General features: G+C 41.3%; 1 protein-coding gene across 3 annotated transcripts in view; it reads left to right on the top strand.

Moving 5' to 3' along the window:
* Nucleotides 1–25,109, top strand: part of CLIC5 (chloride intracellular channel 5) — a 190,138-nt gene that overhangs the window by 116,526 nt on the left and 48,503 nt on the right. The window contains exon 1 of one of the 3 annotated variants that reach the window (XM_054698844.1): nucleotides 24,953–25,105. The exons of the other annotated variants lie outside the window; for them this stretch is intronic. Coding sequence (XP_054554819.1) covers nucleotides 25,097–25,105 — 9 coding nt within the window. The 5' untranslated portion in view covers nucleotides 24,953–25,096. Of the gene's footprint in view, nucleotides 1–24,952; nucleotides 25,106–25,109 lie in introns of those variants that run through there. 3 annotated transcript variants of the gene reach the window in all.

The raw sequence follows: 25,109 nt of genomic DNA, 5'->3' as shown, positions 1-25,109 counted from the left end.
TTCTTTCTCTTCATTCCTTTTATTTTTTTTAAAGGTATTGGGATAATATCACTTGAAGTTTTGTGGTGTGTCCTATTCACATGTATTATTATTATTATTTTCCCTCAAGATTATCTTTTAAACTGTGACACTAGATTCTAAGGTCACTTTTCACGTGGTGTTTTATGTAGAATAAGCAGGGAATACTGAGAAATATGAACTTCGGCTTTTGTTCTTAATAGCAAATGAAAGCGGAAAACTTTGTACACTACTGGGATTCTTCTAGTGACACCAATAAACACTTGGCCAGGACTTTAAAGTGTAAATCAGGGCCTCCCCGGTGGCGCAGCAGTTGAGCGCTGGGTTGCGAAGCTGCCCGCAGCCTCTGCAGCGCCGGTTCAATCCCCGGCTGCTCCCGCCACCGGAGGAGGGTCCCACATGGCGCGCAGACCTCTCCTGCCGCCCGCTGCTCCCCTCAGCAGTGTACTTCGGTCCTTCTGCCTGTTCTGCTCCCCGCTCTGGCTCTGGTGAATTCTCTCACCCTCCCGCACTTCTGACTGTACCCAGTGTTTGTATAAATAAATAAAAAATAAATCTTAAAAAAAAATAATAAAATAAAATGTAACTCAGTGGCACAGGGGACTGAGGTGATGGTGCACGGGTGAATTGGTGGTGGGAATTTCACAGGGACAATAACAGAGATGAGAAAGCGTATAGTGTAAAAAATTGAGGAATGATGTAATAAATATATAAAGTAAGAAAAAAATGTATAAAATAAAATAAGTTAAGAAAAAAAAAGGTCTCCATAGTGCTCATCTCAGGCTACAGAAGTATTAATTCTCAATCCAGGGTGATTCAAGAAAAGGAGGAAAGAAGGAGAGAAAAGAAGATACCACAGTCACAGACAATACCAACAGGCATTTCAGACCGGATGTAAGGTCACAATATAAGTAATGTTTATTGAAGTCTGATTTTTGTACCACAATGATCCCTAAATACTTTGCACAATATCTTATTTAACCCTTGGCACAGGTAGTACTACATTATATTCCCACTTTACAGATGAACAAACCAAGGCCAGAAAACTTGCTAAGACTACCAAGTTGGCAAGCAGCACAACCCAATGAAGTTCCAAAGTCCAGGGACTGCCCAGCTGTTGTACTTTGCCTTCACCTACTATGTCTTTCAGAGAACATCAGCACATCAGCGACCACAGGAAAGGATGTGGAGATTCGTTGGGCAGCTCTTGCACAGAGATCAGTACCTCGCACTCTGTTGATGCCCAGCTTGGATGATTGAGATGAACTATTCACAAAACAATTCTAGTAAGAGTGGACAGAAAAAACTTGCCAGGGAGGATGGCATCTGAGTTGGTATTTGAGAGAGAAGGAAGAGGGAAGGACCAGACCAGAAGAGAGGAGAGTGTGCACAAAAGTATAGTACAGCAAACAGAGCGCTAGTGAAAACGGTGGGCAGACTACCTGCCAGGAGGGTGGGGAGGCAGAGGAAGAAATTCTAGATAAAGCAGAAAAGAGTGGCAGTCTCAAGAGGCAACTCAGGGAGGTTGGATTTTTATCCTGTTATTAGTGAAAATTGTTGGAAGGGCCTGAATATGAACTCCTAAGAGCCAAGGAAACAATTTAGGATGTTTCTGCAAATCTGTCCTTTTTCTTCAATTTCACAAATGACAGAGGAAATGTCAGCTGGATTACACAGCTGGGGAGGTTTGTAGAGAAGGCAACAAGAAAATAATCTTTCCCCAAAGTCACATAAGCACTTTGATTCATTACAGTGTGCGTGCAGTGATAATAATTACATTATATGTGTGTTAAAAATTAAAGTGAAATTTGATACAAATGAGGTTTTTCATTCATAATAAGATGCCTGGCATGGTGTCATTGGAATGAAGAATACAAAATCTAAAAGGCCATAAGCCCAAAACAAAGAACAGAGAAGTTGCTGTCATCCCTGATATTCAAAGATAAAATAAAATCAATGACCCAATTCTATTTAAAATAGATATTTATCACAAGTGTTTATTGTAAATAATCATATAGCTTAAACATGGCTTCTTTGCAAAAAACAAAGCTCTGGAAAGAAGTAGTTTCATTGTTGGTCCATGGGTAGATTTGCTTGAACAACACTGCCTATTCAGCAGTGAAAAGTCAAACAGTGTAGTAATACAATATGCACCTTGCATACACACAGCACACACATAAATTCAACCCCAAAAGAGAATCAAAGAATCAATAACACCTCTTTGCTATTGTTGTTTTCCCAGTTAGTTGCCTTCTATCTGTTCTTCATTTTAGGAAAACACATAGGTCTGAGTCACCACTAATTACAATGACTATTATCCATTAAAATAGGGTCTAGAGTGACTATTAATACTGAGAATTACTACATTTGATCCAATGGAGGACAGCATTGTATTGTAAGGAACCAAAGATAATCAGAAGTGATCAATTGAAATTTTCAAGCTCCTTGGCACTGAGTGAACGGTCTGTGCATAGGCATTGTGTGAATGAACTTATTAAATGTAACCATCTATTCTTGGTGTCCACTTAAATCTTCTTTTGAAAGGAGAAGTGTGCATTTGAGGGTTGTAAACTCATCCTAGCTTGGCAGGGACTTTTCCCATTTTAAGCTCTGACAGCTCTGCATCCACGCTGGGGTTCTTGGTTAGTTACCTCACACATTTAGCAAACAAACAAGCAGATGTAAAACAAACTTGGATAGTAGATGATGAAAATAAAAAGATGGTTTCTCATTTTCCCTCTCCCAGAAGGAAACATTGTTTCCCTGCACATGTAAAAACATTACCAGGACTTCTATTTACCACTTATTCCTTTCTGCCTTGTCTCAACTCTTTTATGGTCTTTGTAATAATCTTTGTCAGGGGCCTCCCCGGTGGCGCAGCGGTTGAGCGCTGGGTTGCGAAGCTGCCCGCGGCCTCTGCGGCGCCGGTTCGATCCCCGGCTGCTCCCTGGCCACCGGAGGAGGGTCCCACATGGCGCGCAGACCTGCTCCCCTCAGCAGTGTACTTCGGTCCTTCTGCCTGCTCTGCTCCTCACTCTGGCTCTGGTGAATTCTGTCATCCTCCCGCGCTTCTGACTGTACCCAGTGCATGTATAAACAAAACAAACAAACAAACCAGCAAACAAATAAAAATAAAAGCATGCCTCTATAAAAAAAAAAAAATCTTTGTCAGAAGCTGGAAACACTTCCTGGCTTAGAGTGCTTCCTGTGAGGGTCTCAATGGATGGACAGGGCAAGTATCAGAGGCCCAGGGGTGCACAGTACCCACTTCTAAGAGGAGCACCTGAATCAGAACCTAGGATTTTTGACTCCCAGTTTGGCAGTTTCACCACCTCTGAACACTTAGATGCCCTTTGGGACATTTAGCCCCTGCTCTTCACTTCATAACATAGAGAAATAGGCCATTTATAACTTACTGTGTGTATTAATTCCGACAGTTTCTAAGTACTTTTTAGTTTAATCATATACCTTCCAGAGAAGGGTCGTGAATGGTACTGCATCCCTAGCTCATTGTTAAAGAAATGAAGGTTCCAACTGCCTTTGTGCGGTTAAGACAGAATTTTCAACTTGGAACTCAAGAGTTAAAATATTGTCTTTTTTTTTTTGTGATTTGATGTAATTAGATTCAGGCCATATTTGGGGATATTTTTAAAATCTACAGCTTACCTGTATATATCTTAAAATGACTCAGGCAAAAGCGAGAACTTACTTGCCCCAATGAAAATGTGCAATCATCTCTAAATAGGTCCAATGCTCTCTGGGAATGCCTTCTATATATATGTTGGACATTCTCTGTGACCTCACACATTATGCATTTTAACTTTGAACAAATGCTTTTGATTCAGTTCCATATTGAATAACAGGAGCCACATAGATAGCATTTTTAAGAGATGGTTACTCTTCAGCACCTATGTTATTTTCTATTTTGCTAAAATTTATTTCATCTTATGTTTTATTCTCCTGTGTCCGCTACATAGCAAGCCAATGGACTTGAATTTGCCAAAGGTCAGGCCCGTTCTTTACATGTATTTCACAATGTTGCAGCCTCAGTTACTCTCAAGTTCTGAATCTGAACCCTTTGGAGGCACTAGTAAAAGTTCTTAATAGTACATGAGAAGAATTTTCCCCTTAATTTTTTTTCTCATTGTCCTCTCCCTTTGTTTTCCTCTATTTGTTTTAAATTCCAAATGCATGATCTTTGTGATAAGTCAGACTCTAAAGAGATGTATAGACCCGAATTCTTTGCCTGGAATCCTGAAATCCAAAAGTTCTGAAAAGTGAAATTTATTGTGTAAATTTGTGGCAAATTCATTTGGAGGCAAGACTGAGCAGAATTTTTAGAGGCTAGTCTCTATTTGTCTACTAGTCTCTATTTGTCTCACTTAGTACTGCAGGAATGTTAATGGACTTGATTAAAAAAATAAAGCAGTACCCCAGAGTCTGCTGGGAAAGAAGTGGGGTGACATGTATGTACCACATAGCATGTCAGGTCTCTACATTCCAAAATATTTTGAATTTTGAAACATGTTCATCCCCAAGAGTTTCAGATATTTCCTAAAGATAATATTAAGACTCTCTATTCACACGTCTATTAAGACTTCTACTAGAGAAACCAAAGTTTCCGTATCAAGTACTGCTCTTAACTCTGTTTGCTCATACATACCTATTTATACGTGCTCATATATAACACTGGGGTTAGTTTTTAAATAAAAAAGGATCATATTATTCAAATTACTTTATGACTTGCCTATTTTTCCTACCATGACACTCCAGAAATATACTTACTACAACTCACTATTTTTAATAACTATATAATATTCCAGAACAGGGCCATATCATCCTCTAATCAACATTTCTGCTATTGATGAACATTTTTTTATAGTATTTTGCTTTTGAAAATCAAATATTAGGGGCCTCTCTGGTGGTGCAGGGGTTAAGTCTTAGCATTATCAAGCTAAGACTTGCAGCACAAGTTCAATCCCTGGCTGCTAACCCACATGGTGCAGCAGACCTCTGCTTTCTTGCCTGCTTCTCCCCTCAGCAGTGTATTTCAATCCATCTGCCTGTTCTGCTCCCTACTCTGACTCTGATAAATCCTCTCACCCCCCACAACTCTGACCTACACCCTAGCTCTTGTATGCATAAATAAATAAAAGTAAATCTTTTAAAAAAAGAAAATCAAATATTAGTGATTATAAAAGAACAGTTTACCAATAGCATATAATTTATTTTATATATATTAGCAAATCAGTGGCAATAAAACCTTTTCTCTCCATTATATACGTAGAAACCCTAAGGCAAAGAATGTTTTAAAAAGAGGGGTGTTCTGGGCCTCCCTGGTATTGCAAGGGGTTAAGCACAGCACTATGAAGCTATCCACAGCTTCTGCAGCACGAGTTCAATCTCCGGCCAGCCAGGAAGCTACCCACATAGCACAGCAGAACTTTCTTGAATTGCCCACTGCTCCTCTCAGCAGTGTATTTCAGTCAGTCTGCCTGTTCTGTTCCCCACTGGTGAATCTCTGAATCCTCTGGTGAATCCTCTCACCCCCCACACCTCTGGCCTGTACCCTTGTTCTTGTATGCATAAATAAATATATCTTTAAAAAGAGGGACATTCACTGCAACATATTGGAGTTCTGCTCTTCTGCAACTTTCTATGCCTGGGGTTAGCAGCAGGTAGCCTGTCAGGCATGGCACTGCACAGCACAGCACAGCACAGCACAGCACAACACAGCACAACACAGCACAGCACAGCACAGCACAGCACAGCACACCACAGCACACCTTCAGAAAGCTTTATTCACTAACCCCAACATGTCATGTTTCCATTAACTTAGCCACTCAGGCCAGGGCCCCACATCTGATTGTTCCCACAAACAAAGAGGCAGGTGACTTAGGGCATAGAGAATGGGGTCTGTATAGGATGGATATGTTCAATACGTAGGCTATGCTAGCTCCTAATTGACAAGCCACATCATGGAATTTCAATAAATAATTTAGCCCTGGCTCCAGTTTCAGCCTCAGTGTTCACTTTCAGCACCAGACTGCCATTGTTATTTGCAAGCAGGCTCCTCCCCCACAGGAGGTAGGGAAAGTTGGCTGAGATTCACTGACATTTTTAGATGCACTCAGTCCAGATTACTGTGCACAAGAGATTTTTGTTTTTCTAAATAGGAGTTATTTGAAATTTAGTTGTGCAAAGATGTACCTTTTAAAATAAAAAGGGAAAGCTGAATGTCATTGACCTAGGTTTTAGTCCCTAGGTTGTGAAGGTCTTTGTATGATTGCTTATGTGGCCTTTGACTTCCACAGTTCTAAAGACCAGTCTCCTCAAATACTAATAGGTATAAACCACTAGAGATCTTCTTAACAATGTAGATTGTATAAGTCTGGGATAGGACCCAAGAAACTACATTTCTATCAAACTCCTCAGGGATACTGATATTGCTGGTCCATGGGCCTAGCAGACTGTAGGCATGCTAGAATTTCTTTCAGGAAACTTGTTCCTAATAGGGTTATTACTGGGAGTTCTAGAGGGTGATAGAAAACTCTTCATGAGAGGTTGAGGGTTAGGCTCATGTTAATTTTCTTAAGGGAACTCTAGAGCTGAGGAACATATTCTAGCTATAATTTTAATCCTTTGATTAAGGACTGGATATGGAGGTTGAGTGTTGTCATTGTGCCTTATCCCTTCAGATCATTTGCATGTGCATTATCTCCTTTGATCTTCAGAGAAAACTTGTGCAGCAGGTCAACAGCTGTTATTCCCACTTACAGAGGAAAGAGAGAATTTTGAGGGCAACTCAAGCCATCTCCTCCTTCTCCCCCTGGTGAAAAAATTGAGAGATGGAATAGCTTGCTTAAAGCGAGTTACATAACTGCAAATATTATAGTGTAAAAGCCCTTGATAATCACACACATGCTTATATTAAATTTGCTTTGAAAGCTGTGTCTCTTCCACCCACGACATGTCTCTGATGTTGTGGTCTTTGCATGAAAGCTACATTTTTAATAATTGGAATAGGTCTGTCCCTGACCTATTGTCCCAGAGCAGAGAAGAGAAAAATAAAATAGCACCTGATTTATGGCTTAGTAGAAAGAAATTCTATCAAAGAAGGCGTGAGAAGGACAAATTGGGAGAACACAGGGGAACATTATGCTACTCACAGTAGATTTGCCCCATTTCTTCTGCCTCTTCAGTAGGCCTCGTCTCTCTGTGTGGAAGTGTCTGCAGAATTCCATGTAAGGTTGATGCTGTAAATAAAACATGTAATTGCCAAATTAACACTGACATTCTGTCCAATTGAGCCTAGTTGAGACCTCGGAATTTTCTATAACAGAATTTTCTATAACAGAAGTTTCTTTCAGCAGCTTCTTCCTATAGTTAGGAGATGAAGTACAAGTTAAGTGCAAGTCTTTGTCATTCCTAAGCCTCCATCTAAAGATGATTTAAAGGACTGATCCTAAACATTAGATAGGATCTAGAAGCTTATCTGCTTGAAGGCCTTGCTTAACATTATCTATTCTAAACATAGCTGGACAATAGCAGACTTCCTTCCTGAGATAGTTCCTGAGTCTTTGATTTGCCCTGGCTTACAATTCAAGTTGGGGGTTGGATTTTAAAAAACGTGATCACAGTACAGTTTTTAACAAGTCAATGCAACTGCTCTATTTGGTACCTTCAAACTAAATGGAGATACAAATGATATACTCTGATGACTATCTACAGTTCCGTAAATTCCTACTCCAAACCTCTGGATGGAACAATCTCTTTTAGAAGTGGAAACACATCTCTTCACATCTTCTGATGCAGAATATAGCTGATTTGAAGATTCCTCCCTTTGGGTCTCAGTGTTAGGGTGCAGAAACCAAAATAAAGATTTTTGGTGCTTGTGAACTTGAGTACCCCCGGGGCATCATACTAAACTTTGAGACGTATAGACAGGCCCCAATATAGGAAGAGAATAATTCCTGCATTGCACTTACCTTGAAGTCTGCTTATTTTATGGGAAGTTTTATGTCTTCATAATGACCACTTTTAGTTTCTTCTCCTAGTCATAAACTGGAGAATTTATATTCCAGTTCTCCACAAGTGTCGTTTGTGATTTATTCATGCCCAGTTAATATTGTCCTACAAGGAAGCATGGAGAGAAGCAGAGAATTCAGAGTTAGACATCACTTAGATTTCCTTTCATTTTACATACAAGGAGGCAGAAGTGACTTGGTGGACATGAGTTCCTCAAGGCATATTTATCTTATAGAACACAATGGGAGTAGGGGGAAGGGGTGACCAGTACACAGGCTTTCTCACTCTGACTGAATGGACAGAAAGCAGGGTGGGCAATCTGTTTCTTGTAACTGTAGAGCTTGCAAAACAAAATATGGTAGGTCTTGGAAAAATTTGCTTTCTATAGAGAAACGCAGATTCCATCTCAGATTGTGGCTTCCTGGGTGATGGCCTGGGCTATTGTGTGTGAGGTAAAATGACTGAGGTTAAGTTTATTTTTATTTATGGGAGTACAATAAATAGAACATTTCCTGCCTTAGTCTGCCTTTTGGAAAAGCTTTTCATTTCCCCTTTGGGCCTATGGGATTACAAAAAACAGACTCCTTTTCAATTAGGGCTCAACCTGAGTTTGAACATATAACTCAGCCAAAAACAGGCTCAGATTGAGTTTTTTAAGGCTGTAAAAACCAAATCAGGTGCTCTGACATAAAGTCTGAATCAATTTCTATCTGTAGCTGTGAGGTTGTTTTTAAAAAGACTCCTCTAAAGTAGAAGATACCATCATCTGGGATGACCATTCTCACAGTGAGTTTTATAGGAACCAGAAAGAAATGAATTGGGGGGACCGTACAACAGGGGGCAGTTGGCTGGCAGGAAGATTGCCCCATAGCACGATGATGGTGGCATAGAAGGCTTTGCCCACACCTGTGGCCTTTATTGTACTAGTTTGGGGTATTGAGAGGGAAGAAGGAGAGACAGGGCGAGAGCCAGAATGTCAATGAAAACAGCTGCCATGGGGTGCTTGCTCTTCCCCAGACACTGTGCTTCCATTTCACTTGTGTCAGGAAGAGCAGAGAAGATGAATTTATCTGCACAGCTCTTCCCCCATACTGCCCGTGCAGCCTCAGGAATGTAGTTAGGAATCTGGTTTACTGTCTTGACTCTGAGCGAATCCTCCACATTAAAGTAGAATAAGGGACCAGGAAAAAGACTAATACAAAGTAAAAATCAAAATCAACAAGCAACTATAAACCAGAGACACACTACTGGGGGGTGGGGGAGGGGAGGGGAGAGGAAGGACTAGGTCAAAATAAGGGGGGTGTGTGCAATTGTATGGTGAATATAACCAAAATGAAAATGCATACATTATGCAAAAATGAACAATGATGTAAGAATTATATAAAATAAAATAAAATAAATAAAGTAGAATCAACCTACCTTGATTAAAATCTGTACACAACAAGAATCAGAATTTTTTTCCCTGTGTCTTTGACATTTTGCTTTAAGAGAGTAAAATGACCAGTGAACAAGTACTAGCAGGAACATCTCTATGGATGACTTTTAAAAGGATTTGATCCTCACAGCTTCTATGACCACATCTAAATTACATTGATAATTTTGACTGAGATATCCCCCCTCTCCCCTGGATTGCCAACTCCACTCCCACCAATTATCTGTGTGGTCTTGGACACAGACCTCTTGGGCCTCAGCTGGTCTAGTTTGAAAAGTGAAGGTTTAGGACAATGCTTGGAGGGGTCTGGGCAGGGACAGTCTTCTAAAGGGATGCTTTTTCAATTGATTGCTATGGTAATGTGCCAAGAATATGCAGAAAAATATGAAGGATTGCTGTGAGAAGGAAAGTCTTGGAGCTTGTGATGGTAGTCATTAGTGTTTCTTGTTTGACATTCATTTCCCTTGGAACTCACAGTGCTGGCCCCTGCTTGTGGGTCCACTGGTCAACCCACAAACTTCATCCTCTCAGCAAACTTTTTAGAGAGATGTTGCCATGAGTCAAGGGTGGTGCTGGGATGCGGGGGAAAGGGAGGAGCTGTGCTAACTCTTGGAGTTGCTCTTCAGTCCTTGGAATTCTTAGAAGGAAGTAAGAGATTCATTGATATTCACCTTCTTTCTTCCACATTTTAGAAATATTTTGGGATGTCTTTAAGGATCATCTATTTTAATGTATTCACTTTATATATAATAAAACTAAGACCCAGGATAGGGAAATTATGATGCCCAAGATCATGCGATTTTTTGTGTGAAACCTAGGTCTCCTAGTCCTCTGCTTTCATTACACTATCTCTTTTGTTAAAATAATAATAATAATAATAGTAGTAGTAGTAAATAAAGAAGGGGGCTCTTCAGGAAATTCACCCAAAGGGCCTGAAGTCTTTCTGCACATCTATAAGAAAACATGACTATCTCAAATTCATGGCTTGTGTTAAAGCTCAACATTTCTATAGTCTCCAACCACCAAAGCAATTCAGAGGGAACATGTTATTGTTTTTAAGTCTTGCCCATCCAGCTAGCCCTGAAGTAATTTTAACTAGAAAATTTTAAATGGAAATGAAAGAAGCAACTTTGTGGTAAGAAGAGCTCCCATGTGGCCTGGGCTGGTTATGGATATAGTCCTTGTGACTTGCAGAGGCAGCAAACTAACCGCATCTCACACAGGATAGAACAAGTAAAAGCTCACATGCTTGGTTTCAAGACTCCAGGAAGCTGCTGTTAGTCGCCTTCTTTTTCCAATCCCTCACTCGTTACAGACAGAGGCCTAAAACTCACCCTGGGAGCATTAGCCCCTCTGCTAATTTGTGGTCCATGATTCATGTTAGGCCACTCTCCATAATTCACACTTGAACGTGACTGGTTTCAGAATTGGTTTTGAGAAATGTTGACTTAGAATGACTTGGGGAGTTAGAGAATAGTTATGGTAGGAATACTACTACCAGGGTATATAGGGCCCTCAGAAAATAGGCTTTTTATTGTTTTATGACTTTGCTTATGATTGGGCTGGCATCCTCAGAATGATGAAAGAAAAGGACCTGGATGGGTCCCTGATATGGTACAAAAAACTAGATCAACTCTGTGGTTCCCTACATATCCCATGTTGTGTGATCAAGCCTTCAGAGTCATGGTTATGTTGTCACTGTGCTATGACGTTCTTGCCACTGCTTTGCTTGACTAAATCCTCTTATTCTTCAAGGCTCATCTCAAGGATCAGTGCTGCTCCCAAACCTTCCCTGAACGATCAGGTGGTCTCCTTCCTTCTCCTGCTCCACCCTCGTTATATCACTATTGCCTCCTCTTATGACCTAGACATCACCCCTTTACCTTTTGTTGCCTCCATGTGGGCCAACTTCTCAAGGAGAGGGACACATCTCATTCTTCATGCACTCTCAAGCTCTGGCACCCAGCAGGCCCTTGGTGAAGATAGCTGTCCTGTGTGGACCCACTCTGCCCAAGTGGATGGGTGACTGCATATGGTTCAAGATGGCGCTAAAAACTCTTAGTGCTCCATACGGCCAGGAAAGCAGATCGTAGACATTTATGGGGCCCCCCAATATAGAAGAAGCAAAATGTCTAACCACTGCTGGCTAGAGCATATTGCCTGGGGGGCAGTTAACTTGGTTGAATGAATTATGATCACGTGGGTAGGTAGGATTTCTAGATCCCATCACAGTGCTCTCTGTCACCCCCAGGGTGCAGACTCCAGAGCTCTGAGGACATTGAAGGCAAGTAAAGCTTCTGGTGTTTATGGTTGTGTCAACTTAAGATTCTCCATATGTCTTTGTCCAAAATGTGCTGTTCATTCTTTAAATGACTCAAAATGGTGCACTTTTTTCAGGGACTAAGCAATATCTGAAAATGGGGAGCAGCAGCGGTGAAAGTGGGTGGGAGATGGGTGGGGGGCCATGATCTGGAGGATTTCCCAGGTGAGATAGAGAAACAGGGGACTGAAAGATCAGGGAGGGTGCCTCAAATGTCTCCTTGAGGCTCTGACTCTGTGAGTTTGCAGTTGGCTGTGGGCATTCTCTTGTGAGTTTTCTTTTTTAAAGATTTATTTAGTTTTGCATTCAAGAGCTGGGGTACAGACCAGAGTTGTGGGGGGTGAGAGGATTCACCAGAGACAGAGTGAGGAACAGAAGAAGCAGATTGACCAAAGTACACTGCTGAGGGGAGCAGCGGGCGAGACAGGAGAGGTCTGCTGTGCCATGTGGGTTGCTCCCTGACTGGCCGGGGATGGAACTCATGTGGCAGAGGCTGCAGGCAGTTTCATAGGTTGTGTCTTAACCGCTTGTGCAACCAGGGAGGCTCGTGAGTTTTCTTTTTTAATGTGTTCTTTTGGTGAGTCTATTGTGCATCTCTAATGTGAGCACCACGAGGTCAGAGGTTGTCAGGCCTGGTTGAAAATTAGAATCATCTGAAGGGTTTTTAAGGGAGAAAAAATTCTCATCTGAGTCCTACCCCAGATTAATGAAGTCAGAGTATTGAGTGAGGCCTGGGCATAGCATTACAAATGAGTATTAAATGACAAAGTATAAGCATACTTTGTCAACATAGTGTAAAATACAAATTTTGCAAAATAGTTTTCCAGAAGATCCAAAATTTAAGTGCTCCTATTTTAATAAATCTCATATTCAGATATTATTTCAGTTCCATAAGCTTTTAATCTGTCCTATTTGGGAGTTTGGGGTATTCGAGAGCTTACTGATCCCAACTAGGAGGCAGACAACAGATTTTGTGATTTCTGCAAAGTCTTTCCAGACCAGCTTGTGATATTAAGATGCTGTATTGAAAATCTAATATCCAGACAACCAGAGCAGAGGGCAGGTTGTATAACCATGGAGGAGTCTCCTTTATCACAAGATCCCAAACACCAACCTTTGTGGGAAAGGCAGAACTCAATGTCAAGATACCATTGCTTGCTATGAAGATTATAGGAATTGCAGGCTTAGTCCAAGAATGTAAGGGGAATGGATTCATGATCAAAAGCTGGAACTAATTTCTGTAGCATCTTGAATAACAAAAAATATGTCATTAGGCCACTTTCGACAGTGGCCTAATTAAGTGGAAGGCATATTTCCTCCATTAGGATTGGTATTCTCCAGGGAGGCTTAAGTGAGAAGACGTCTTCTTCAAATTAAACCCATGTGGGAAGGAGATCTGTTTATTTGAGGGTTTATTTGAGGATGTAGATGAGTATCACTCCATTATTTCCTGTGCTGTGCTGCATTTCTGAGGTGGAAAAATTCCAGTTTTTAGCTTTCCTCATTCAAGTATTAAGAGCCATTGCCAGGGCTAAAGAATAACATGACAATCCTGTAAATATTTCTGACCAAGCTTCCTGGAGAATGAGAGAACACAGAGACTTCCTCCACACTTCAGCAGCAACCCACCAGGAATCTGTCACAAACCTGATTCCTCAGTTTCCTCCATCGAACCCCCTTGAGTTCCACTTCTCATCTTTGTCTCCTGAACCACTTGAAACAATGGTTGGTTGGAGATTGTTGATCTGCACAGAAATTCAGTAGATAACAGACAGGCATATGCCCATGGTTCTAACGCAGTTAACCAAACATGAGGCCTGTACCCTGTTGCCTTTCAGTGTGAGACCACCCTAGATTAGAACACTGTTCTCCCGCCAGTGGGCCATGGCCATAGTTCTTCCCATGTTTACTTTCTCTATTGAATGTATTGCTCGACACACAAAACCCTGAACGCCAAGGTACCATTGAGGCTTTGTGCCGTCAAAGAGAGGTCTATTGACGCTTTACTAAGGCATAGCATTTCACAAACAGGGATGTTTAATTAGCTCTTCCTTACTGTTTGCCTTTTGTGATCATAGTGACAACAGCTGTAAAGTTATAAAGCAAACACTACTCTTCTGTATCTTATCATGCAGTTATAGAACAACCCTACGAGATAGATATTTCTGCCCGTATTTTGCAGATAAGGAACCTGAAACCAAGTGAGAAACTATGTGTGAGTTATCTGCTGGTTAGCAAACTTCCCCAGAACCTAGTGACTTGAACCACTGAGAACATTTATTTTGCATTTGAAACTGCAGTTTGACCAGCGCTTGTTGGAAAGATGGGTTTGACTTCATCAGGGGTCATTTGGGACAACTCATCTGAGATCTTACTCATTCATGTGTCTGGTGGTTGGTTCCACCCATCAGCTGAGAACATAGCTGGGACTGTTAAATGGAACTCTACACGCTGCCTATGCGTGCACCCTGGGCTTCTTCACAACTTGGTGGCTGGGTTCCCAGGGCAAGCAGCCCAAAGGAGAGAGAGTCAGGCACAATCAGTATCACCTTCTGTGACCTGGTCGCAGAAGTCACATTCTTCTATTCATCTAGGCAGTCACAAAAACCCATGCAGTTTCAAGAAGAAAAGAAATATAGACTCCACCTCTGGAGGGCAGATGGGAGTGGAAATAGTCACTTTGAAAAAAAAAAAAAAATCTGCACATACAGTTGGTTGGTATCAGGGCTGAAATTTGAACCCAGGTCTGCCTGACTCTATACTGTGCCCTTTACACTGTTTCTCAGAATTCTGTGAAGTCAAGGACACAAGCCTGCCTCTAGTGCAATGGAATTTAGCTGTTAGATACTGCACGTGGGGTTGGTGCATCCAAAAGAGACAAACCAAAAGAGAGAGGGCTTGGACTTTGGTGCCTCCCAAGCCTTATGATGATAGGAGAGCTGTTCTGCCTTCCAAAGTGTGATGGACTCACTTGGAAGACATACCAGAGCCACTGAACATACAGTTCTTGAGCACCTACTGGGATTCATAAAGTGAAACAACCTAAAATAAAATAAATAAACAAAGTAAACCACCATCTTACATCCCTGTTGATGGAAGGCTTACCTACTTGGTAAGGATGGATCATTTGGTATTGAAAAATACAGCAAGAACAGTGTTTGATTTTTACTCATAAGAAAGTCTCAGGTAGGTAATAACTGGAAAATCATTTCATTGAAATGAGGCACAAAAATGTATAACATTGGAGTGAGAGGGCACAAGAGATAGAACTAACAAGGCAGATGAACAACCCATCAGGCCCTACAGTGCTCCGATATTTTCTCGTTGCTTCTTTCCCTCTGTGTTTACTTTTACTTTTTAAATAGCATATATATAGATCTAAAGCTCAAAGTTATTGCTGACTTGGGGAGAATAATCAGGTTCTCAGGAGCAGATGAGAGTTCTCCTCAGGGCACGAAGGTGGATGTAGAAGAACAGTTAGTTAACTGAAATGGCCAAAATAAGACAAGGGGGATGTCAGCATGGAAATAAGATGTCTACATGCAGGGCTGGCTGACTAATTTGATGAAAATGAGAGACCCTTTATTCAAAATGATTAAGAATTCCAAGACAGCAACAGTAGAGCATTAGGCTAAGTGTGGGCCCTCTGAGCACTGGGACGGGTGAGTGCACAGAGAGCATGCCCAGTACATCAGGCCCAGCTGTGCAGTAGGCACCAGGTGATGAAGCAGGCTGTGGAGGCCTGAGCTTGAAGAAGGGACAATCAAAAGTTCTAGTTATAGGAGAAATGTCAAGTAGGAGTAAGTCACAAAGAAAGAATTGCTTAGGCCCAGAAAATGATTGAAAGAGAACATTTTTGAAGAGGGTGTTAAGTAGAAGCAGGACTGGCAAGAGTTTTAGAAGAGAACTATTCACTTATTCAAATAGTTGGGACATGAAAGAACAGGGAAAAAAGAGGCATGTAGGAGTAGAAAGAAGAGGCTAGGAGAAGGGTCATTGGTGTTGGGTTAGAAAGGGCAGCTCTTTTTCAGAAAGTTGTAGGAGAACAGGAGGATGAATCCAGACTCAGTGCTACGGGACAACAGAGCTCAAGGTAGGCCAAAGTACTCTCCCAAGGGCTCTCAAGCACAGCAACATTATGTAACATGTAATGTGGCAGGCGGCCTTGGGCCCAAAGCTACTATCAGACCAATTTGATTACTCAGGGTCAGCAGTACCATTGGACCTTACTCTCTTAGTCACTTAAATTGAGTAGTTTTTTGGCTATGGACCCCACAGTTCCTTTGACAGGGGATATTTGCATAACTATATTCAGTGGTTCATAATATCATCTTGAGCTCATCTGGGTGAGCTCAAGTGTTTTTGACAGGTACTGAATTGATGGGTTATTTGTCTCAGATAAAATTTTTAAATGTGTGATGTTTAATTGCGTGTCTCAGTTTGGCTGGCAATAGAGCCCAGCTATTTGGTTCCATGTTATTTTCAATGTTCAGTGCAGATTATCTTGGGTGAGATTAACATTTTAAATTAATGGACTTTGGGTCTCCCTGGTGGTGCATTGGATTGAGCACAGCGCTGTGAAGCTGTAGGCAGCCTCTGCAGCGCGGGTTCGATTCCCGGCCGGCCAGGGAGAGTCCCACATGGCACAACAGACCTCTCCTGCCTCGCCCACTGCTCCCCTCAGCAGTGTATTTCATCAGTCTGCCTGTTCTGCTCCCTGCTCTGTCTCTGGTGAATTCTCTCATCCTCCCGCACCTCTGACCTGTACCCCAGGTCTTGTAAAATAAATAAAATCTTTTTAAAAAAATTAATTAATTAATTAATGGACTTTGAGTACAGCAAATAACCTCCATAATGTGGGCAGGCCTCATCCAGTTGCAGAACATAACACAACAAAGACTGACCCTCTCTGAGGAAGAGGAAATCTTGCCAGCAGACTGCCTTTGGACTCAAACTGCAGCTCTTCCTGTGTCCCCAACTTGTTCCATCAGGTTCCATTATCATGTGAGCCAATTCATTAAAATAAATTCATCAATCCATTGATCAATCATCTGACAGATAGATACACATGCACACATATATACACACATCCTACTAGTTCTTATTACCTTGCTAGTTCTGACTAACCCGCAGTTTTCTGCATAGAACTGATTCAGCCTTTAGAGCCAACGTTAGATAAATGCTGAGAATCTCTGAAGCCTCAAATGTACACTTGTCACCTGACTTCTTATTGAATGAAAAATACCCAAATGACTCCGGTGAGCTAAGTCTTTTTAGCTGCTGAGAAAAAGAAAGTTCTTCCCTCCAGGATAGAGCTCCCTACCTTTATGTGAACCACAAACCACCAAGTCAATTCCTTTTTTTTTTTTTTTAAAGATTTATTTTTATTTATTTATACAAGCACTGGGTACAGTCAGAAGCGCGGGAGGGTGAGAGAATTCACCAGAGCCAGAGCGGGGAACAGAGCAGGCAGAAGGACCGAAGTACATTGCTGAGGGGAGCAGCGGGCGGCAGGAGAGGTCTGCGTGCCATGTGGGACCCTCCTCTGGTGGCCGGGGAGCAGCCGGGGATCGAACCGGCGCTGCAGAGACCACGGGCAGCTTCGCAACCCAGCGCTCAACCTCTGCGCCACCGGGGAGGCCCCAAGTCAATTCCTTTTTAAAGGAAGGTTTCTACCAACCAAATTATTGGAAGGACAGGTCACCTGGTATTTTTTAAAAATGGTCATACCAGAATTACAAAGACAAATACTGGCCATATAAATACATAGTTAATAAAGTCAAACACTTAGAAAACTAACAGACATTGAGAAACTCCATAAATGCTCTGAGATCATGTAGCGGAAGGGAAAAGAAAGGTGGGTCATGGGGATGTAGGGAAGGCTGGTAGGGGACAAATTATAAGAAATTGAATTGATTCTCTAGGAAAATAATAAGTAGGAATGAATAAATAATAGTCCTAAGGATTCTGATGAAGCTTTACACTGGTAAGATAGTGGGCAGCTCTATTGTTATTATAAAGAAAAATTCTCTCCATGTGATATGAATCAATTCATGTTACCTCAATAAGTCACTTTATTTCCAAACAAAGTCCTCTTCCTGACCTTTGTCATTTCCATTTCCTTCCTGTCAGATAACAACCAGCCTATTACACTGGAAATCGCAGAATAGGGAAGAGAAACCTTAGCCCCAATTTTGCCGTGGGACCCGGCATCTGTGTGCAAATTGTCTCTACCAGATTAAAAAAAAAATCGCAGGAACGTATCACTTCTTAGTTCCAGTTCCACTGTAATAGACTTTTTATCATGAAAAAATCGTTAAGTCAGTTGAGTCTTTAGAGACAGTTTCAAGGCCTCAAGCAATAAAAAGTTGAAAGGTGACATAAATCATCACTTAATTAACTTTCTGGAGAAAACTATGGTTTCTTTCTTATAGGAATTCATTTAGAACTTAACCTTGCCAGATTTTTTAAGATGAATCAAACAAAGAAGAGCCTAAAAATCTTGCATACAGCAAGACATTTAAGCATCTGTAGTAGTCTGTGTCCAATCAAGAGACAGAAAACACACAGTAATTCAAACAAGAGAAGTTTAACCTAAAGAAGTGTTAACTATGATAAGAGAGCAACCATAATACATTAGGAAACTATGTATGGTACCTTCGAGATGAAAAGAATAGCCAAGGAAGGACATACGTGGAAGGGTGTTCAAAGCTCAGAGGAGAAGGGATGATGAGCTAAAAGGAACACATAGGAATTCACGGCTTGATTGGCCCAGAGCAGTGGTGGGGTAGGTATACAGTGGGGTCCAGGGAGCCTTCAGGACCCTAGGGGTTTACAGAGTAAATGGCAGATCTGTGTGGACACTCTGCCCCTAGGAAGGCTATACACAGACTAACAGGGGCTCTGGTTTCTGTGTAAGAGGGCTGCAGAAAGGTTCTCACTGGGCAAGATGCCAAAGGAGGGACCAGAGGAGGGACTGTAGCAAAAGAGCAAGGCAGGCCCTACAGGATGTCCTCACACCCATACCACCAGCCCGCAGGCCCACACTAGAGAGAAGAGAGCATCTTCCTCCAGCTATGTCCCTCCAGAGGAAGCCTAACCTCACATCTCTTTAGGAGTCCTCCCCTATTCTGACAGTTATGGAAGGGTATATTCCAAGCTAGATTTATAAATAATAATTGATGTGATAACATATCTGTCAAGGGCCTCCCCTGGTGGCGCAGGTGGTTGAGCGCCGTGCTGTGAAGCTGTCCGCAGCCTCTGCAGGGCTGGTTTGATCCCAGCGGGCCGGAGAGGGTCCCACATGGCGAGCAGACCTCTCCTGTCTTGCCTGCTGCTCTCCTCAGCAGTGCATTTCGTCGGTCTGCCTGTTCTGCTCCCTGCTCTGTCTTATGAATCCTCTCACCCTCCCGTGAATCTGGCCTGTACCCCGGTTCTTGTATAAATAAATAAATAAGTCTTTAAAAAATATATTTGTCAAGGTTAAATGTCATTTGTCCACTTCCTGTTAGACTTTTTGGATCCCCTGTGAATAATTCTGGATCTTGGTGCCCTCCTTTTGGACAATTACCACCTTCAACTCATCTAGAGATGAAGCTGTATGTGTCTGGTATGTGTCTTAAACCAACAGTTCTCAAAAGTTCTTCATGAACTCCTGGGATCCCAAGAGCCTCTCAGGGGACCTGGGCAGTCAGCCCTATTTTCAAAGCAATAGCATCTCTCCTGGAGTTGACATTTCATGGGTAAAGCTGCTGGTGTTTTAGCATGAATAGAGGCAGTGGCATAAAGGCACCAAGAATCGCTCACATGCAGAACAAAAGGGGTCAGTTTTGTTTATGAATATCCTTGATGAAGCAGTGAAAAAGCGTATAATGCAGTTAGATCCCAACCCCTGAGGAAATGTCATTTAAATATTTTGACTGATAAAATGGGAAATGCAAGTGAAGCTCCAGGGATACAGGTTGTCTGAGGAAGAGACTCGTCTAGTGGGTCCTGAGCTGAGCCAGTCACTCCTCTGGCAGAATACAATTTTCACTTGAAAGAACAACTGGCAGACAAACTATGATTTTCCAGACTTGGTATTTTGCCAGACATCTCTTGGCAAATCAATGAAATGAGTTTGTTGTTGCAAGGATAATAACTGACAGTATTTATTGCCAGTGAAAAAATACAAGCTTTCAATGGAAAATAAGAACTTTGGAAAACATGTATCTGCCACCATGAGCTTGAAAGTTTCTCCTAAACTTTTCTGAAGAGCTTGGTGGTGATGGGACAGAATGAAAGATTTGGATATTGAATGATGAAATGTGTCAGCATTCGGAAGATCTGAGTAACTCAGCGAAACACAGTTTTCCAAATGACAAATTTGGGATGTTATAAAATCATTTCTGGGCAAAAGATCCACTCAAAGTGCAAGCTCGATGAATGGGTGTTACTGGGACAGAACTTTATTGATAGGCTTTCAAATTCCACCTACTATCTAGCCTTTCAGTAACTATCGTTTTTTGAATTTCAGTATGGTATTCAAGATAAATGCCCATAACTATGTGAAAAAGCTATTACATTACGTCTTCTCTTCCCAATTCCATATTTGAGTGAGGCCAGATTTTCTTTTGATACTTCACCCAAAAGGCAAAAGATTGAACACAGAAGTTGTCTTCTATTAAGTCAGACATTAAAAATTTTGCAAACATCAAGCAATGTCACTCTTCTCACGAAGTTTCTTTCCTTAAAGTATAGTTCCCTTATATTAAAATGTTATTTACGTTAACGTGCAATGTTTCTAAGTATTGTTGTATTTAAAGGAATAAGTATGTAATATTTAAAACATATTTAGCCTTCATTTATAATACTGTAAATACCGGTAACTTTCACGTACATAAAATAAAAGCTCTTTGGGAATCCTCAACTCTCTGAAAGCATGTAAGGATTCTGAGACCAAAAAGTTTGAAAACTGCTGTCTTAAATAAATCTCCATTAGCCACTTAAGTTCACAAAGTCACAGGAAGTTATAAATGCAGTGACTACAGCCAAGAGAGGGGTGTGACTGCCCTAGTCAAGGTCACAGTGGGAGTTAGAGGCAGAGAAGGGTCTAGACCCATGATCTGTAGTGTGTTATATAACCTAAGCTTTTGTCTCAGGACACTCTTCAGAGTGCCAACATTGGAATTTTCAGATAGTTGAGCCTTAGAAATGGAGGCATATCACCCTCCCTTTAATACACATTTGTTCAAACAGGCACTGTATCAACTCAGTTTCAGGCCCCTGTGCTTATTGCTGTTGAAGGCAAAGTCAATAAAAACATGGCTCATGTTTGGGGGACAGCCAAGCTCACCATATAGAAGGAGAGAATACCTGAAAGGCAATCTCCATCCCATAGCATATATAATGCTGCTTTACTCAGAATTTGATATATAATGTATAATCACATAACCTATAAAATTAGACTATGCTATTATTATCATTTTATGTAGTGTTTATACCGCATAATATTTTATAACATGTTTTATATACTGTATCTAGGGAATAGGAAGTACTTTGGGGTCATGGCTGGCTAGTGACTCGATGCACACGCACTAGGCTGTGGCACAACAGCATTGTGGACGAGGGACATTGTCCATTAGCTGTATCCCATTCTCCTCCTGACACATTTCTGTTGGCTGTCCAAGGACACTGGGACTGCCATAACAAATTACCATAAACTGTGTGGGTTATTACAACAAAAAATTATTCTTTCACAATCTGGAGGCCAGACCTTTGAAACCTAAATGTCAGCAGGGCCAAGTTCTCTCCACAGGCTGTGGGGCAGATTCTCTTCCTTAGTCTCTTTCAGCTTCTGGCATTCCTTGTCTTGTAGATACATTACTCCAACCTCTGCCTACATCTCCACGTGAACTTTTCTGTATGTCGTGTCCAGATTTCCCTTTAATTTTAAGCTCAGCAGTAATAGTTAGGGCCCAACCTAGCCCAGTAGCACCTCATCTTAACCGGATTTCATCTAAAAAGTCTCTACACCCAAATCATGTCACATTTACAGATTCTAAGTGGACGTGAGTTGTGAGGGAGAGAAACAAACTGAACAACTTAATAGTAAAAAACAACCTGATTGAAAATAGGGTTAATGGACATTTAGGCTTGAATGGACATTTCTCTAAAAAATCCCAGTGTCATTGATCAGTAGGGAAATACAAATCAGGGCCATGGAGATATCACTGCATACCTGTTAGGAGGGTTATAATTGAAAAAAAAAAATGACAACAAGTATTGGTGAGAAAGTGGAGATATTGGACCCTGGAGGCTGTTGTGAATGCAAACTGGTGTGGCCACTATGGAAAACAGTATAGAGGTTCCTCATAACATTAAAAATAGAATTAATATATATTTCGTCAATCCCACTTCTAGGCATTTATCTAAATAATTGAAAACAGGATCTCAAAGAGAAATTAGCACTTCAATGTTTACAAGATGACTGTTACAGTAGCTGAGATATGGAAAGAGACTAATGTCCATTGATGAATGGTGAATGGATGAAGAAACTGATATATACCATAATGGAATACTATTCAGTCTTTAAAAAAGAAGAGAGTTCAAGAATATTGGACAACATGGATGAACCTCAAGGACGTTATGCTAAATGAATTAGTCAATCACAGAAAGAGAGCTACTGTATGATTTCACTTAGATGAACTAAAATAATCTGAATCACAGAATCAAAGAGTGGAAAAGATGATTGCAAGGGCAGGGGGTAGAGGAAATGGGGAATTGCTAATCAATGGGATAAAATTTCAGATAAGCAAGATGAATCTGTCTTAGAGGTGGACTAAAAGGTGGGCCATATGCATAAAACTCCATTATATGGATCTGGAATAAGATCTGGAACTGGATCTGGAACACGATTACCTAGCTGCAATCCCGCTCTCTACCCTTTGGTTAGTCATTTCCCTCTCTGTGCCTTAGCTTCCACGTTTATAAAAGGGAGAAACATCCCACTTGTCATCTGAAGAAATGAGCTGATAATATATGTAACACAGTTAGACAATGCCTAACAATACAGACATTCATTATTATTCACATTATTATCATTATAGGATTTTTTTTTTTGTCCAGTGAATAAGAATTCCAAAACTTTACTAGATCTGCCTTTGATTTTCTTCTGTCTCTCCCCTTAGCACTAGAGGTAAAAACATCTACAGAATGTAGATGTGGCTTTTGCCTAGGTTTTTGTTTTTAAGTCTCCACTTGTCACTTACATTATAAACAGTCCTGGAGAAAAGTTCTATTGTCAGTTTATGTTTAAGGACCAAGAACCAGGTACCTGTCGAGTCATTCTTGGGAAGGTCTTAGGGAACTGACATCATAAACTGAAGGTTAGCACCAAGCTGTTATTAAATTAGTAGTTGCCTAACTGAGTGTGGTGTTATCTGTAACTTGAGCTCTGAGGGCAGGTGTGGTGCCCACATCATGCCCTCCCACCTTTCAGATTTTGTGTAAGGGAGCCCATGGTGTCTCAACTGTAGAGGGATAGGTCTATTTCCAGCAGTGAGGAAAAGTAAGAACTGAATAGGAAAGGGACGCTTGGTGTAGTTAAGAGAAAGGTAAAATAACTATAATTTCATAGCAATTACCTACAACCAACACTGTCAAAGCGCCAGTTTTCCATTATAAATCTGAGCCTCTGTTGGCAGCGATTTGCAAGGTAGAAATAAGCACACAATTAAGCTCTCCCATATGAAAGAAGGCATCGCTACTCCCTCATTCAAAACCACTGCAAAACAAACCTCAAGGGGGAAAATAATCCTCAAGGAGGGAAATAATGGGCTGGGCTTTGGGAATGCACTTTTTTCTCCATCTCCAAAAAAAAAAAAAAACTTAGTAAACCCCTTTCCCAGCATGTTGGTTGGTTCGTTTGCAGCTTTACAAGTAAATCTTTGGGTCTCCACTCCCCAGGCCCTCCTTGTCAGTGGTGCCTGGTTGCCCGCCTCCCCCAACCCACTCACCCAGTAGGGCCCTAGTTTCCAGAGGGAACCAACAGCCACTAGAGCCCGTGGGTGTTTCCTCCCTCTAAACTGGGGACAAATAAGCCTCATGGTGGAAAAAATTATTCCGAGATCAGTTCCCCAATCTTTTTTTAAAAGTTTGTTCATGTATTTGCTGAAAATTAATTCTATAAAGGTCATGTCTTTGCAGCCCACTCAAAAGAAAATATAAATTTGCATTTCAGATGTTTATAAAAAAGACACATTCCTTGAGGAGGGTACTGAAAAGGGGACTGTAATGAGCAGAAGTATACAAGCACTCAGTAACGCTATTATATTATATATGCATTTCTGTCTTCACCCACCCCACAGAAGGCCATCACCTTCTGCAATCCCTTCTTGCAATTTTCTCCAGTGCCTTGCACATAATTGATAGTCCATACATGTTACTTGAGTAAGAGGATAATTTAAAATGAATGGCTTATTAACACGGAAGGTTAGGCATTAGTCAGAACCCAGTGGAAACTGATTGAATTCTTGAGTCTGCTGACTCATCTGCTAGGAAGATGGGGTCAGAGTCTGTACTTATGACATCCTCATGGAGCAAGGACCTAAGAGTGGGTGGATGAAGGTGAACTACAGATGAACATATTTTGACTAGCAATAGCTAAAGGAAAGCATTTCTTATTGCTAAACTATCCTTAGAATGGGCTGCTTTGAAAGATATAAATTAGGGATTGGTGGAGGTATTTAGGCTAGACTAGATGACTTCTTTTTTTTGTTTAAAGATTTATTTATTTATTTATTTATACAAGCACTGGGTACAGTCAGAAGCGCGGGAGTGTGAGAGAATTCACCAGAGACAGAGTGGGGAACAGAACAGGCAGACTGACGAAATACACTGCTGAGGGGAGCAGCAGGCACGGCAGGAGAGGTCTGTGCGCCATGTGGGACCCTCGCCTGTGGCTGGGGAGCAGCCAGGGATTGAACTGGCGCTGCAGAGGCTGCGGGCAGCTTCACAGCCCAGCGCTCAACCGCTGCGCCACCAGAGGAGGCCCTAGATGACTACTTCAAGGTATAAAAGTTAGAGGTCCAACATCATTTGTTTACATTATGACATCGGAGGTCTCTTTTTACCCTGAGTTGTTAGGGTTCTGTGATTTCAGAAAGTTATGACTATGAAATTTGCATGCTGGAAACTCAACTGTAGCTCAGGATGTACTCACTGAGCCCTTGCCCTGTGCTCAGTTTAGTCCTGCATAGACATTAGGAAGACAGTGATGAATAATATAAGGCAACTGCCTTTTGAAGTGAGATTGAGACATGGATAAAGTCA

The sequence above is a fragment of the Talpa occidentalis genome, unplaced genomic scaffold, assembly GCF_014898055.3.
Source record: "Talpa occidentalis isolate TD23 unplaced genomic scaffold, MPIMG_talOcc4v2.1 talOcc4.2, whole genome shotgun sequence".
Taxonomy (NCBI): domain Eukaryota; kingdom Metazoa; phylum Chordata; class Mammalia; order Eulipotyphla; family Talpidae; genus Talpa; species Talpa occidentalis.
The sequence above is the reverse complement of the archived record's forward strand: the minus strand, read 5'-3'. Positions and strand labels throughout refer to the sequence as shown.